Source organism: Colias croceus, chromosome 8 (genome assembly GCF_905220415.1).
Source record: "Colias croceus chromosome 8, ilColCroc2.1".
Classification (NCBI taxonomy): domain Eukaryota; kingdom Metazoa; phylum Arthropoda; class Insecta; order Lepidoptera; family Pieridae; genus Colias; species Colias croceus.
This window is the reverse complement of record NC_059544.1, coordinates 653,578-670,208: the sequence shown is the minus strand read 5'-3', so window position 1 is coordinate 670,208 and position 16,631 is coordinate 653,578. Positions and strand designations below refer to the sequence as shown.

The 16,631-nt window shown below is 36.4% G+C and overlaps 1 protein-coding gene across 1 annotated transcript in view; it reads right to left on the bottom strand.

Moving 5' to 3' along the window:
* Positions 1–9,513: 9,513 nt before the first annotated feature.
* The window catches only part of LOC123693932 (MAP7 domain-containing protein 1-like), a 34,704-nt gene continuing 27,586 nt past the window's right edge, over positions 9,514–16,631 (bottom strand). Inside the window, exons 2-4 of the mRNA XM_045639204.1 lie at positions 13,087–13,200; positions 11,491–11,655; positions 9,514–10,870 (exon numbers count right to left, since the gene is read on the bottom strand). Of these exons, the coding sequence (XP_045495160.1) occupies positions 9,692–10,870; positions 11,491–11,655; positions 13,087–13,200 (1,458 nt within the window). The 3' untranslated portion in view covers positions 9,514–9,691. The remainder of the gene's footprint in view (positions 10,871–11,490; positions 11,656–13,086; positions 13,201–16,631) is intronic.

Genomic DNA, 16,631 nt, shown 5'->3' with positions numbered 1-16,631 from the left:
CAAAAAGTGCAAAGATGTTGTAATGCGAGCGAAAAAAGCAACCGACAGCGATGAGTGGGACGACAAAGATGTCCAAGCAACAAATTACATTTATAGTGCAATAACCAACAAGCAGTTGGAATATATAAGTGAAATCGATTCAGCCTACGGAATTATACAAAAATTCGACGAGATGTATCTTAAGAAATCAACAGCGTTACAAATAGTTTGTCGACATAACCTCGAAAATATTAAATTGAAAAATTATTCTGAAGTGTCTCTTTTTTTCGATGATTTTGAAAAGTCTGTAAATGAGTTGAAACAAGCAGGTGCAACGGTATCAGAAATAGAAAAACTTAACTATATGTTAAAAGCATTACCAGCAAGTTACAGCTATATAGGTGATTTAATTGATGTCTTGCCAGAGCGTGAAAGAACAGTTGATTATTTAAAGAGTAAAATAAAAGTGAAAAATACGGAAAATGTGAGCGAAACGTCTAATGATACATCAAATGCTTTTAAAGCTGACGCCAAACCATCATATTATTGTTATAGCTGTGGGAAACCTGGTCACCTAAGAAAAGACTGTAAATCTGGATATGTAAACCGTGGTCGAGGACGTGGTTTTTCTAATTTTCGTGGAAATGGTTCATATAATAACAGAGGACATGGTTCATATAATAACAGAGGACGTGGTTCATATAGTAACAGAGGACGAGGCCCAGGACATTATCACCGTAATGCTCAAGACAGTCAAGGTAATAGTTTTCATACTACTATCGTTAATAATACTTACACAACAACGGAGAATGATAAGCTAAAGAAAGGTCAAATAAATTGGTTACTAGACAGTGGATGCACAGACCATATTATTAATACTGATGAGTACTTCAATTCATGTGAGATATTGAATAAGCCTGTTAAAGTTAAAATTGGTGACGGAACAATATTAGAAGCTACAAAAATTGGTAATATTAAAACTTATTTCCTAGTCTATGGACAAAAAATTGAAGTGACTCTTAAAAATGTTTTTTATGTAAAAGAAATGAAGGCAAATTTATTAAGTTATTCTAAAATTACTGATAAATACTCAATTAGTTCAAAGGGGAGATTGTCAAAAATTTACAACAATTATGGAAAGGTCATAGCAATTGCATTTAAGGAAGAAAGACTGTACAAGATGAAAAGTTACATGTATGAAGAAATATCAGAAGCAAATATGAGTAAAAAAGATATGACTGTAAAAGAAAAACTACATCGTACTATGGGCCATATTAATTTTAAAAGTTTGGAATTAATGTGTAAAAATGAATCATTAGATGGATTACCTAAAGAGATTGAAAGTGAATATTTAAAATGTGCAATATGTATTGAAAATAAAATGCATAATTTACCATTTCATAATAATAGACGAAAAGCAGAGAAGATATTAGAGATTGTTCATACTGATTTAAATGGGCCACATCAGACTACAGGATATAACGGAGAAAAATATTTTTTGAGCTTTATAGATGATTACAGCAAATTAGTTAAAGTTTATTGCATCAGATCAAAGGATGAGGTTTTTGACTACTTGGTGCAATATGTTAATGAGGTACAGAACTTGACAGGAAAAATGATAAAGGAACTGCGATGTGACAATGGGAAGGAATACATGAATGCAAGAGTTTTTCAGTTCGCAAAAGAGAAAGGAATTATAATAAAACCCTGTCCAGCATATGTTCATCAATTAAATGGAACGGCAGAGAGATACAATCGTACATTAATGGATATGGGTAGATGTCTTTTATCAGAAGCAAAGGTAGAAAGAAGATGGTGGCCAGAAATAATTAAAACAGCTGCTCATCTTAAGAACAGAACTTTGACTAATACTATTGAAAGGAAAACACCATATGAAATATTTTTCAACAGAAAGCCATCTGTCAAAAATTTGAGAATGTATGGAAGTAAAGTGTTTGTTAGAATACCCGAAGAACGGAGAAGGTCTAAATGGGATAAGAAAGCAGAAGTTGGAATTTTACTTGGCTATACTGACACTGGATACAGAGTGCTAATTAACAACAGAGTTATCATTGCTAGAAATTGTGATATAATTGAGGAAGATGTTAAATTGTGTGGTTTTGAGGGGAAGGATGAAAATTATACTGAATATGAAATAAAAGAAAAGGAAATGGAAGATAAAAAGACACAAGAGGAAAGAGATACAATTAAACACTCGGAAAATGAAGAAACAAGTGTAGCAGGAATTAAAAATGAAGAAAAGAATAAAAGATCAAGAAGACAAGTCAAAACCCCACTTCGTTTTGATGAAGAATTTGGTTATTATTGCATATACAGTAATTACTGCGATGCTTTGACTCCAGTTGATTTTCAGGAGGCGACTACATGTGATGAGGCAATGAAATGGAAAGCAGCAATGGATAAAGAGATGGACAGTTTAATGAAAAATAACACATGGACTCTAGTTGACAAACCTCCTAAGGACAAAAAGGTAATTGATGTGAAATGGGTGTATAAAAAGAAAAGTGAAAATGAATACAAAGCTAGGTTAGTAGTAAAAGGTTTTCAACAAACAAATTGTATTGATGATACTTATTCTCCTGTTGCTAAAATGCCGACACTTAAATTACTATTATCTTATTGTTGTCAAAATTCTTTAGTCATTCATCAAATGGATGTTGAAACAGCATTCCTAAATGGTAGAGTATTATCTGAAGTTTATGTAAAGCAACCAATTGGTTATGAAAATAGAACTGATAAAGTTTATAAACTAAATAAATCATTGTATGGTTTAAAAGAAAGTCCCCGTGCTTGGTATGAATGTTTTAATGATTACTTAACTAATCTAGATTTTTACAGAAGTAAATATGACTATTGTTTGTATGTAAGAAGGGAGAACAACTTAACTGTTTATATTCTTTTATTTGTTGATGATTTATTAATATGCTGTGAAAATGAAAAAGTCATTGCTGATATAAAAATTAAATTGTCTGAAAAGTTTAAAATGAAAGATATTGGTATAGTTAAAAACTACATTGGTATTGAGATTGAATATATGTATAATCAAAGTAATATCCTAACGTTAAGTCAGAAATCTTATATTGAGTCTTTAGCTAAACGTTATAATATTGAGAATGCAAAATTGTTTAAAACCCCTATAGAAATAAATTTGAAATTGGAACAATCTGTTATTAATGAGGATGTAAAATATAGAAATTTGATTGGTGCTCTTTTGTATATTAGTTCAGGTACTCGACCTGATATATCCTACAGTGTAAATTACTTAAGCAGATTTCAAAATTGTTATAATGAAACACATTTTAAGTATGCTTTGAGAGTTTTAAAGTATTTGTATTTGACAAAAGATCTTAAATTAACATATTGTAATAATAGTAATGCTGATATTCTAGATTGCTTTGCTGATGCCGATTGGGCAGGAGATATTGTGGATAGGAAATCTACTACAGGATTTGTCATAAGATTGTTTGGAAATGTTATTTACTGGAAATCTAAAAAACAAAGTAGTGTAACAAAGTCTTCAACATTTGCTGAATATGTAGCTTTATCAGAAGCAGTAACAGAATTAAATTTTCTTATTTGTGTAATGAATGATGTATTTACTAAAGTTTGTAAACCAGTTAAAATCTATGAAGATAATTCAGGAGCTGTAATTATTTCCAAATATGGAAACTTTACTAAGAATTCTAAGCACATTGAAGTTCACTATCATTTTGTAAATGAAAATGTTAAGCAAGGAAGTATTGAAGTAGTAAAAATAGAATCAGAAAATAATATTGCAGATATATTTACAAAAGCTTTGGGAAATGTTAAGTTCACTAAATTTAGAGAAATGTTAAATTTAAAGGAGTAAAGGTGAAAAATGTAAATGTAATCTAAATGAAAAATACTATGTATAGTTCTTAAGCTTTGTCTTTTTGTTATTGTTTTGTGTGTCTTATTGTTTATTGTTTTACAATATAAATGTAAGGAGGCGTGTTGGAATAAGAGTACATTTATATTGGCAACACTGTATAGTATTCTCTGTGGTTTTCGCGTGGGCAAGATGGCTGATGCCGGCTAGCAATGTTAAATATGTAAAACTGTAAACTGTTCTTTTATCTAATAAAGTCAAGTGAAGTTATAAGTTATAACATGGTGTTTAATTCTCAATATAAATTAACAAAATTATTGTTTTTACATATTTAAACTCTTGTATATCTCCGTTCCACTCTTGTTCCACTCATAAAGTGATATTATTTTATTTCTTTGTTTTATTTATAGCAGTTTCATGTTTCTTTATACGAATAAGAGAAGTGATTTTTAAGTAAGATTCTAAAATCAGCAATTTGGGGGCCGAGTCACCTCCGTCCGTAGGAGTATACCCTGAACTCTGAAACCCTACACGTGGCCCCCGGGTGGTGCTAAACAGGTGACATGGTGGGAGACAGTTGTCGCGGCTATAATGACCACCCATCAGCTGAAGACGAGTCGCCAAGCGTCCGTGTTCCGACTCGATGAAGCTGATGTAGCCTTAGTGAAGACGGGTCGAGTCAGTTGCGCTCTGACAATCGGGACGATCTGACACACACTGACGTTTCTGCATCTGGTGGCTAGTCATGGAGGGTAGCGGGATCCGAGGCACGGTGCACCGCTGGCCGACCGCTGGTCAGTAGGGGGCCCAAGTAGAGTGCTAGCCACACGCGAAAGGCTGCCCCGCCAATCAGCGAAAAATCCCAAGTTGCGCCATAGTGCCGGTTGGCGACCGGATGAGAGGGCCCTATGGACAACTTGGGGGGGCTCGGGCGTCCCCGCAGTCTCCAGACTAGTCCCCAATAGTGCGGCAACTGAGTGTGTGTCTCTGGTCCTGGTGTTAAGCGCCTCGACTCACTGCCGTCTTCATACCTACTTCACTCTCTTCTAAAACAACTATGAACAAGGCAAGATACAGGAATAAAGTTGCACAGCGGCAGCACTCCCTCTCGCTGAAAGTGGACCTAACTAACATCAGAGGTCTCCACTCTAATCTCGCTGCAGTCCACTTCCACCTTGAGACTCATAAACCGTGTATCTTGTTCCTCACGGAGACGCAGATAAGGTGTCCGTCTGACTTGGCGTACCTGTCCTATCCCGGCTACACCCTGGAGCATAATTTTAAGGCTCGGTCAGGTGTGTGCGCGTACGTCCGAGATGACATCTGTTGTCGGCGTCTCCGGTATCTTGAAGACCCCCATTTTTCAGTGTTATGGATGCTGGTGGACACAGGCCCAGAGAAACTTCTCTATTCCTGTGTCTACCGGGCGCACAGCGGAGACCAGGAGACGATCAGGCTCACAGAGTACCTTAGTGAGGTGGCGGATGCTGCTCAACACAAATACCCTTCCGCTCAGCTTGTGTTACTGGGGGATTTTAATGCCCACCACCAGGAGTGGCTATACCCATACCAGTGCACTGACCTAGCTGGGAGAGAGATGCGTAAGCTGTCCATTGCATTAAATCTCACCCAGCTGGTCCAAGGAGCGACGCGGGTTCCTGATGTTGAAAGCCACACAGCCAATTGCTTGGACCTTCTGCTGACAACAGATCCAGACCGTTACTCGGTGGCGATTTCTTCGCCGCTTGGCAGCTCCGATCACTGTCTGGTGAAATCTGTATCTGTCTACTCGCCGCCCGATCCCAGTCCTAAGGGCTCTCGGCGCGTGTGGCGATACAAGTCAGCAGATTGGGATGAGATGCGCTCCTTCTTTGCGTCTTATCCCTGGCGGCCTGTCTGCTTTTCTTCTGATGATCCTTCGACCTGCGCGGATGCTGTGACAGATGTGCTGCGACAGGGAATGGAGTACTTTATCCCATTCTCGGACGTGGCCATGTCCGGCAAAGCTCAGCCCTGGTTCAGAGCCGATTGCAGACGCGCTGAAGCGCTAAAGCATGAAGCATATCTGGCATGGGTTGATGCTCGACACCGCAAGGCCAAGGACGTGTCAGACAAGAAGAAAGCCTTCAACCGGGCCGCCAAGTCCTGCAAAAAGGCTCTACGGAAAGCTCGATTTGACCACGTCAGCCGTATAGGGAACAAACTAGCTTCTTACCCCTCTGGTAGCAAAGCGTTTTGGTCCCTGGCTAAGACGGTTGAATCGAATTTCTGCCGCCCCTCACTTCCTCCACTGCTGAAACCGGATGGGTCGCTGGCTCACACCGCCGTAGAGAAAGCGAACCTTTTTGCTTCTCTTTTCGCGGAAAATTCTCGTCTTGATCCCGCAAATGCGAAACCTCCCAGTCTACCTGGATGCGAGGTGAATATGCCGGAAATTCGCATCCGTCAGACTGAGGTGCTTAAAACGCTGCGGAATCTTGACGTGAATAAAGCCAGTGGCCCTGATGGAATTCCAGCCATAGTACTTAAAACCTGTGCACCTGAGCTGGCTCCTGTTTTGACACGCCTCTTTCGCCTCTCGATGACGACTGGAATAGTACCGAAATCTTGGAAACTTGCCAACGTGCAGCCCGTGCCCAAAAAAGGCAGTCGTGCCGACCCCTCCAACTATAGGCCAATTTCAGTCACGTCCATACTCTGTAAGACTATGGAACGTGTACTGAACAGTAGGCTCCTGGCACACCTAGAAGCGAACGACCTTCTCAGTGACCGACAATACGGGTTCCGCCGAAACCGGTCCACTGGGGATCTTCTAGCGTACGCCACCTACGTCTGGAGCGAGGCCATAGAGAATCATGGTGAAGCACTTGCTGTCTCCCTTGATATCTCGAAGGCCTTCGATAGGGTCTGGCATGATAGCCTAATTGGCAAGCTTCCATCCTACGGTCTGCCTACCGGTTTCTGCGCCTGGATCTCAGATTTTCTGAGAGACCGGTCGCTACGAGTAGTCGTTGATGGCTGCTCGTCCGACCTAATGGCTATCAATGCCGGGGTCCCTCAGGGATCAGTTCTCTCCGCAACACTCTTCTTGCTACACATCAACGATCTGCTGAAACCCGGTATCTATGGGTACGCAGACGATAGCACTGTTATGGAGAGATATGTATCCAGCGCGCGAGCCAGTATGGCACAAATCCAGTCTCTACGGGAGGCGATGGTCGATCGCATGAACTTGTCCTTACAGGCGGTCTCCGACTGGGGCGATGCCAATCTGGTCAAGTTCAATGCTACTAAGACCCAGGCGTGTCTATTCTCCGCTAAACGGAGTCCATTCCATCTGACTCCGACTTTCCAGGGTGTATCCGTGCCAATAACCAACCACCTCGAGCTTCTTGGCATCACCTTGACGCCTACTCTGAACTTTGGTTCCTATATAGAATCCAAAGCCCAAGTAGCCTCAAAAAAGCTTGGAATTCTGGCGAAGGTGAGACAGTATTTCAGCCCGGGACAGTTGCTCAACCTTTATCAAGCACAAGTCCGATCGTGCATGGAATACTGCTCTCACCTCTGGGACGGTTCCGCCAAGTACCAGCTGGAGGCGCTTGAGGCGATAGAGAGGCGTGCCAAGAGGCTCATAAACGACGATGAGCTAGTAGGCAAAAAACTCCAGAGCCTCGCTCATCGTCGCAGAGTGGCCAGCTTATCGGTTTTTTACCGAATACACTTTGGTGAGTGCGCTGCGGAACTTCACGAACTTGTTCCGCCATCCCCGTTCTTCCATCGATCGTCGAGGCGCACAGATTCTAGGCATCGCCATATGGTGGACGTTCCATGTACCCGGACTAAGCGGTTCGATTCTACATTCTTCATTCGAACCGCAAGGGACTGGAACGCGCTTCCTGAATCTGTGTTCCCCGACGAGTACAATATGGGGGTCTTCAAGCGAAGAGTGAACCGGTACCTACTAGGGAAGCGCGTACCATCTTAGACCGCATCTCAGCTTTCCATCAGGCGAGATTGTGGTCAAGCGCTTCCCTATCCTAAGTAAAAAAAAAAAAAAAAAAAAAATCAAATTAGCGTTTTATTGTTAAGTACTCTTAAATATATCATTAGTATTTTTAGGTAATAAAAGAAACCCTTATATAAAACGTAATGTTACAAGAAATACAATTTCACCATTACACACTTTGAACTGTTTAAAATAATGTTACTATTAGCTCTGTATGCTTTAGAGTACTTAGGTTAAGAGCTTTTTCAAATTTCAATTCTCTATGTCTAATTATATGACATATTCTTCTACATGAAGTTATGTTGAATGAAAAATTGATTGAGTTTAATTTTTATAAAAAAAAATATATGTTTTTGTTGTATGCATTCTTCCGCTTTCCGGCCGCGTTTTCAAAGAAAAACCCGCATAAAACCTATCCTAAGTGTTAATCCGAGTTTCCCTCTATATGTGTGCTAAATTTCATTCTAATCGGTTCAGTAGTTTTTTCGTGAAAGAGTAAAAAACATATTCACCTACACGTATACATCTATCCTCACAAACTTTCGCATTTATATTAGTATAAACTATAAAGGATAGGATAGGATTTCACGTCGGTCAATTAGAGCCTCTGAAATATCTGTCTATAATATTTATGAAAGAAATGACCTCATGTTCGTTTCATAAAATTGTTTTTTAACATTATGTCGCCATTAATTTTGCCTAATGGAATTGAAAATGAAAGTAACTTTAATATAATATTAATGTGTAGACTTAAATTGTTCAATAGAAATAGCACTCAATATTATATGGAACACCATATAATATTGAGCTTATTGTAGCTGCATGATATTTTTATTCTTGAAATATTTTGTACTTAAGCCGCATTTTATTCCTAAGTGCAATACTCAAGTGCTAGTTACAAATAATAAATTTAAGAAGGACATTTTATTTAATCATTGTAAGTATAACTAGCGTATGCATCCATGAAGACATTTCACAAAAGTGAAGACATCAACATTTTTAACTTGATCAAGTTTCTATTTTTTTCTAATTAATATGATAAGCTGTATGCATTTTGACGTTGTATTTATTACACCACGCGACTCTGGCATGCGGAAACTAACCTCTTTATTGAATTACTAGGCCATATCTTGTAATCATTATGATGTTATTACGCACCGTTCCGTTCTATATAATTATGCATAGGTTAGCTTATTAATGTATGACGATGTTTCAATGTGATTGCTGGTGCAAGCACAGAACATAATATAATATGTTCTGTGGGTGCAAGTGTTTTTTGATACGTTTTTGTTGGTTGGAATGAAAGCTTTTTATGATCGGGGAAATTGAGTAAGGAAAATGATTATTTTATACAAGGAAAGTTTTTAAAAAATCAATTATGAATGTGCTATTTATTTATTCGTCTTTTATTTATTCTGTTATCGTCTAATAAACTATTTGTTGAGTTTAGTTTGTTGATATAAATAGACTTTTACATCACTGAAAATTTTCAAGATTTTATTCAATGTAATAAAAAAACTAGCGCTAATTATGTATCGTCTTTCCTTTTATTAATCATAATGATAATTATTAATTTGTTATTTTGACTTATTTCATTTTACTTATCCATCTCTTGTAGGCTCTTATATTCAGAAACCTCAATAAAACAACAAAATTATTTATTATAAAAGTATAATTTATTATAAAACAAAAAAATTACAAAAATCGCTACATTTAAATTTACACTGCCCAGATGTTACGGGTGCACTTATCACTAATTGACATATTATGTACAGTCCAACACACCGCACTTGTATTGATTATGGCCGGACGGTGTCGGGGTATTCGCTAGTCTATATTTGGATGCCATGACCCCTGAGGAAGGCGTCTATTTGCCCCGTGGATACTGATTCTCCTCCTCTTGGTACATAGTAATATTGGGGAGATTGTGCCCTTTGAGATTGTGCTGGTTGTATCGATAGTCTTTGGGCCTGGGCTCTCGCAGCAGCCCGATCCCTTTGCAATTGGCTCTGTTGCAACTGTTGTTGCTGAGCGAACAGCTGTGCTGAGTTCTGATACTGAGATTCAGCTTGCTGCCTTTGATACGCTTCTTGCGGACTCGCTTGAACTTGTCTGTACGGGCTTTGACCGCTTGGGATTTGTGGGGACGGAATAAATGGCCTGGATTGCTGCTGTGCAACATAAGGCTGTAATCTCTGGTTCAAGTTTAACTCTCCTTTAGTTTGCGGTAAGCTCTGGAAGAGCTGAGTGTTATATTGTCCGCTTGACGGATCGAAGACTAGCTCAGAGGAGTATAAAGGATTGCCACTTGGAGAAGGACTGGCAGCAGAAGACCTGGTTGGAGCCAAATCGGCGGGAGTTGTTGACTGAACTTGGTTTTCTCTGTGGAATTTCGCGAATTCAGCCGCAAAATCAATCTGGCTAGGTCTAGCTGGGATAGGGGCGGGGGAGGGGGAGTAGTTCGGTTCGGGACTGTATTGGATCTGGGGTTTGGGGGTCACTTGCACAAGCTGTGGCCTGAAGGTGGTCGCTGGAGGAAGAGCTCTAGCGGTAGTGGGGATTGGCACAGGTCGGGGGGTGATCGCGATCTGTTGAGATGGGTAGGAAGGTCGTAGAATTGGTCGGGCTGGTTGCGGGCGTTGTACCACACGCTGTCTGATGTGCTGCAGAGGTTCTTCTTCTGGTTCTTCATCTGCGTCTCTGAAGTCGTTTTGGAAGTAAGTAGTGGCCGGTCGGGAGGTGGTCGGTCGGAGAGCCGGTCGGGTCGGGTAGTTCGGTTCACCGTCATCTCGTTCAGCTGATTCTGGTCCGTGTTGTTCCGATTCTTCGTCCTCATTCGGTTTGTTGGGGTCGCAGGGGTTGCCAGATACATAGGTGAATTCTCTTTTGTTGCCGTCGGGGTCGACGTACCCGTATTTGCCCCGGACTACACAGTCGGTGCCTCTGGTTTCTTCCTTGAAGGAACCGTCAGCGGCTTCGTAGCCGAACGTGAAGCTGCCGTCGTCGTTTACCTGGAACATAAGTGCGACATATTATGTTAATTGAACGTTTCCTGACGTAACATAATTTGTGTAACAACAACAGGTAATGATGAATGTACACGCGATTTAATTGCATCGCTAATAGCGCAATGTACATGCGGTACGTTTTACCGATTATTATCTTTTTCATTGCAGTCTAGTTTATGCAATTAATTTTAAATTCTTCCAAGTATATGACAACTAAAATCATTATTTATAACTGCTAAAATCAATTTCTCAAAAGCCTAGAACGAGTGATATCCCAGAAAGTTAAAACAAATAAACAGCAAACATAAACTTTGTCTTGATAAGACGCAACTACAGCTTTCATAAAAATCTGCCAAATAGTTTTAGAATAATTATACTGACAACTAACACTGTAACACGATATTTGTTTTACTAATAAATATGACTCACAAATAGCTTTCATAAAAATCTGCCAAATAGTTTTAGAATAATTGATGACAACTAACACTGTAACACGATATTTGTTTTTACAAAATATAACTAACAAATTAGACAATGAAATGAAAGAAAATGTATTTATCGCCAAAAACAATGAAATGAATTCAAAACAACTAAATGCCCAAACATTGGAAAATAGTTCCTACCTTATTATAGTTCCTGATAGTTTGCACAGGCGGCTGCTTGGGCGCGTCCTGTTGCGGCTGCTTCAGGCGCGGCTGCGGGCGGTGCGCGCGCGGCTCGTACTCCTCGTCGATGCGGTCCTGCGCTGGGTACAGCGAGTCGTACTGCTCTGGTGATACGAGGACCACCTGGAACACGAGATAGAGCTTTAGATGAAATTGATATTTTTAGTTATATGGCATTCAAATGCTTTATAAATATAAATTTATAAAGAGTGAAAATGAGTTGGTCAGGCATCCGCCCCGGAATGGCGGAAGCTCTATGAATTTATAAATTTATAGAGCTTAAGTTTTTTCCTCTTTTTTTACGAACAAAGGAGAGGGCTATGCACTTGATGTTATATGAAACCAAGCATAAGCAAGTGCAACGTTAAGTAACATTGCGATTATTTTGCCTTCTGAGATATGCGCAGTTTGTGCGCAGGTGTCAAATGAACTGTTGGTAGAGCGTTGCTTTGATTATGGAAAAGGTGGCCAAAATCTAAGGATTTTTTTGCATGCAACGGCGGCGGTATGTTTTAGCACTACTAAATAGTATATATGATAATTGATGACTAAAAATGAATAAATAATGAAAGTTCTGTTTTATTTATTAATAGTACCAGTCATTTGAATTTTCTAAAAAGTGCCTTTAAACAGGTTTCGATTAATTGAAAACTAGAAGGTGCTGTTACAATTGTACAAATATATTAAATGAATGCAATTAGATAATATCTATCAAAATTATATTATATTATCTAACTTTACAGTTATTATAATTTTGTTTACATTGTTATGCATGTTTGAGATTACATAAAACTATTCTGCCTTCACGTCAAATTACATTAACGTTATCTATACTTGATTATTGGAGCGGACAATAAAATTATGTTCATAATTATATACAAATTACATAAAAAATAAAAAGTGAAAAGAGAAAATTATTCATTACATAATTTATAAAATAGCAAGACAAGGTAACGAGCATATCGGTCACTTGATGTAAAGTTATTATGAATGAAATGAATGAATGAATGAAAAATTCTTCATTGTCAATTTAAAACACTTAATAAATAATAATAAATTATGCCTAAGTATATCAAATAATTGTTTATGCAAAAAGATTTATTTTTTTGTTGCTTATGAAACATGAATCCGTGTGATATAAGAAATTATTTATTCTCGTATCTTATTTCTCTTACTTTTTATCCTAATAATTCTTCCATCACAAGATGTGTCTCTTTTAAAAGCTTCAACTACTGCTTCATATATAAAGTGATTGTATTCCTATAATGACGTCCCCTTACATGGGACATGGGCCATGTCCCATGTAGGGGGCAGATGCATTATACATCTGTTTCACTGATCGATTTTATTTAGGGACAAGTAAGGTAATCAGCCTTCTCTGTCCTACCAGACTAAGACTTTTTTTTCCTCGTCTTCACCGAGAATCGAAATCAGGACCCCTCGGTCCTACGCACATGCGTCAACCACTGTAGGTACCAAGGCGGCGGTCGCCTCAACTATTGGTTCATATTATATTGTATTCCTATAGTAGTAGGTTTGTCTACGTATACTGACCCTTTGATCACTCCGGTCCTGGGCTTCTTGTTCGTAGTCGTATGCGTCGATCGGCTGCTGCAGACGAGGCCGCGGCCTTGCCGCCAGCCCTGTCGCGAGCACCAGACATAGTACCTGTGAGAGAGAGACGGGAAATTAGATCATGTGTAAAAAATTTATTGGTGTTGAGAAGGAACAATGATTAATAATAGAAAATTAAAAAAAATCATAAGTTGCTTGTAAGTGTGAAATCGCATGTGAAAATTATTATAGGTTTGGAACCTATAATAATTCTATATATACATAATAAAAAAAAAACAATTAATTCGTAACTACCCTCAAATATTGATATTTTAGTTTCCATTATTTTAAGATAAATAACTATGTAACTTGTATTTAGTGACAACACAAAATAATCAAATAATCTTTATGATTTTCACTCTATTATTCACATAGGATATTTTCCTGACAACTAAACTTTATCTTTGTTCACTTGAAAAGCTTCATATTTTATCTAAATAAATAAATAAATAAATCATTTATTTCACTTAAAACATTTTACAAATTAGAGCGACCCAGGCTCCTAAGATAGTAAGAACTGTTTTTCAGGAGCCTGTGTCTTCCATTTACAGTTGCACGACACGAAAAAAAATCAGGGACAAATTAAATAAAATCAAAAATAAATTAAAAATTTACATGCAATTAAAACTATAAAAAAATCAATAACAAATAAGTACAAACAGCAAAACAAAAAACAAAATGTGTCTAGGTAACTCATTACAAATAAAGCACGTCCAAAACAAAATTCGAAATTATTTCAGCACATAAATAAATTCATCAAAAATTAAATAAGTTAGTAACTATAAAATAAATTGAGCAACAGATATTAAATCAACAAAAAATCAAAATTAAATCGAAACAATGCAACACTATTATAAGTTGTTACAATCAACATAACAATAAAATGTAAGTTAGTAGTAAGTACATATTACAATTAATTAAAATTATAATAGCTAAATACATAATATTACAAATTACAATCAATTAAAATTACAATTGAAAGGTAAAATTAAGATTCACGATAAGTATCTGTTCAAATAATCACTTTGTCTTATTTACAAGTACGTATATAAAATGTGTATTTAGTTGTAGAAACAATTGTATCCCTGAGATTGATTGCTGTAATAACAATGATTGAGCGTGAAAACCTTTTGAACTTTATATAACCTTCATATGCATGTGTAAAAATATATGATTAATTATGTATTTCCTAAACCAAGAAGTGCATTAGTGTTTGATAATAGTCACTAGTAGTTATATGCTAAAAACTTGGTATAAGTTAATTATTAAAGTTGAACGACTTATTTATTCATAGATTCGCACCATTATTAATATTTGTATCCATAATATTATAAATTGAGGTTTTGATTAATTTTAGAGCGATAATGTTTATGGAAATTAAAATTCCACACGTGGTTTTAATTCAGACATTGCGAATCTTATCATATTTATTTGTGAAGATAATCTACTGGTATAATTAAATAGTATGGAGTCATTATTTAGACAAAATATTAGAATAAATAAATTTAATTGTTCTAAAAGTAAACTTACTAGAGATCCTATCTCCTGAACAACTATATACCCTGACTTTCGTCAGTTCTTCCCAAACATTTGAAGCTTCCTTTGTTGAAACATTGTATTCACATATTTCACTTGCTTACTGTTTACTTAATATAATAATTGCGTGATTATTGTGAAGTAGCATTTATTACATTCCCAGACCTATATAATAAATAAGTTTTATTATGTGAACGCATTAGTTGTGTATTTCGCACATTCTGCGGTATTTATGCGAATTATTCTCATTATTATATTTCTATTGTTAATCTGATAAATTGATTATAATTTGAGTATTAGGAAATTAGGAAAGGTCAGCCTTCTGTTATTGTATGACATATTTTATTTATGTTTAATTGATTCATCTTCGAGGAAATAGCTGCAGGAAATATTTTAATTCACGTATTTTTTTATTTCCTCAATATGATACTGTATGAATATAAATTAGATTCAGATCTTTGATAATCAGAGATGTAATGTACTAACACTAATTTTTAAATTATAAAATAACATACAAAGAAACTTAAAACTTTCTAATTTATCTCACAAATTAAAATTATAATTACCATTATTCACAACACTAACATAATTTAACCTTAAAAATGTTAATTACAACGATTCACACATTCAAACCCGCTAATTCAACAATTATCACATTCATACAATTATTTTTATGCGTATGGGAATAGAACCTAAATGTTGGATTACAAAATCGCTTTATGTAACAGTATAGACTGGTTGAAAACAGGGAAATCCCGGTAAAAAACTAGTTCAAACGTAATCGGTATTAGCTACAATACTGGTCTAACTGTATATTGATTACTCGCATTCCAGAGTAATTCAATTCCACAAATACAAGCGAAAGTTTGTGTGTTTGTTTGTAATCACAAATTGTTTGGAAATACGTGGAAATATTTATCGATTCCAGGAAAAGGATGTTACTTTCAAAAAGGATATAATTAAGTGCTATTTTAATAAATTAACATACTTATTTGTGATTTCGGTAAATGAAAAAAAAAAGAATTTGAAATATTGATTCATAAAAATGATGTGAACGGATTAGAAACACATTATAATCGAATTTGGTTACAGCAGGATACATATTTTAGTTTATTATATCCGTAAACATATTTTATTCATAAGAACCTTCACTTTTTCAATATTTTGACATTATTTACGTTTGTTTTACGTTAAATTGGCAATATTATGTGAATTACAATATTGTCAACCATGGTTAAAGTTAAACATATAATGCAATTTTTATAATCTATCTTATTTCGATCGATTTTTTTTTTTGTCGTCCTTAAATATATTTTTTTCTTTCACTCCAAATGTTTAATATACCAGATAGTTGAATGAATATTATGTTTCCTCAAAATGCAATTTAGATGAAATCATACATACAAAACAACCTTTAAATTTGCAACCATCATATCCGTGTATTTTTTAAATTAAACATTTCTATTTAGCGTTATGTTATTATTCGTTCCGTCCATCATAATCCGCCATACATGGTCACATTAGCGTCTAATAAACAGGGAAAGTCCACTGAGAAGCGCAATTGTAATATTTTTAGACAATCCATGGCAATTCGCGCCTCACAATTATTGTGAAAGTCACATTGTGTCGACATGTCTGTGAAAATGCGTGACGCAATACTTTTTCCTGCTTTTAATACACTTTTATAAAGACATTAACGGTGGTACGGTTGTAATAGATGACGCATTGTTTGCTATAATCAAGTATCTACATACTTTTAATGAGTTTTTTTACTGTGATTTTTTTCTACAGTCTATTTACGTTATTTCTTGTACATTGTCTACCATTTTTGTTAAATTCTGGTCAAAAGAGATCACTCTTAAGTGATAAGGCCGCAGTGCTTGTCTAATTACTTATAAGTTTTAATTTTTATGATCTGTTTGTATGTCAACACATTAAAGTGTAATAAG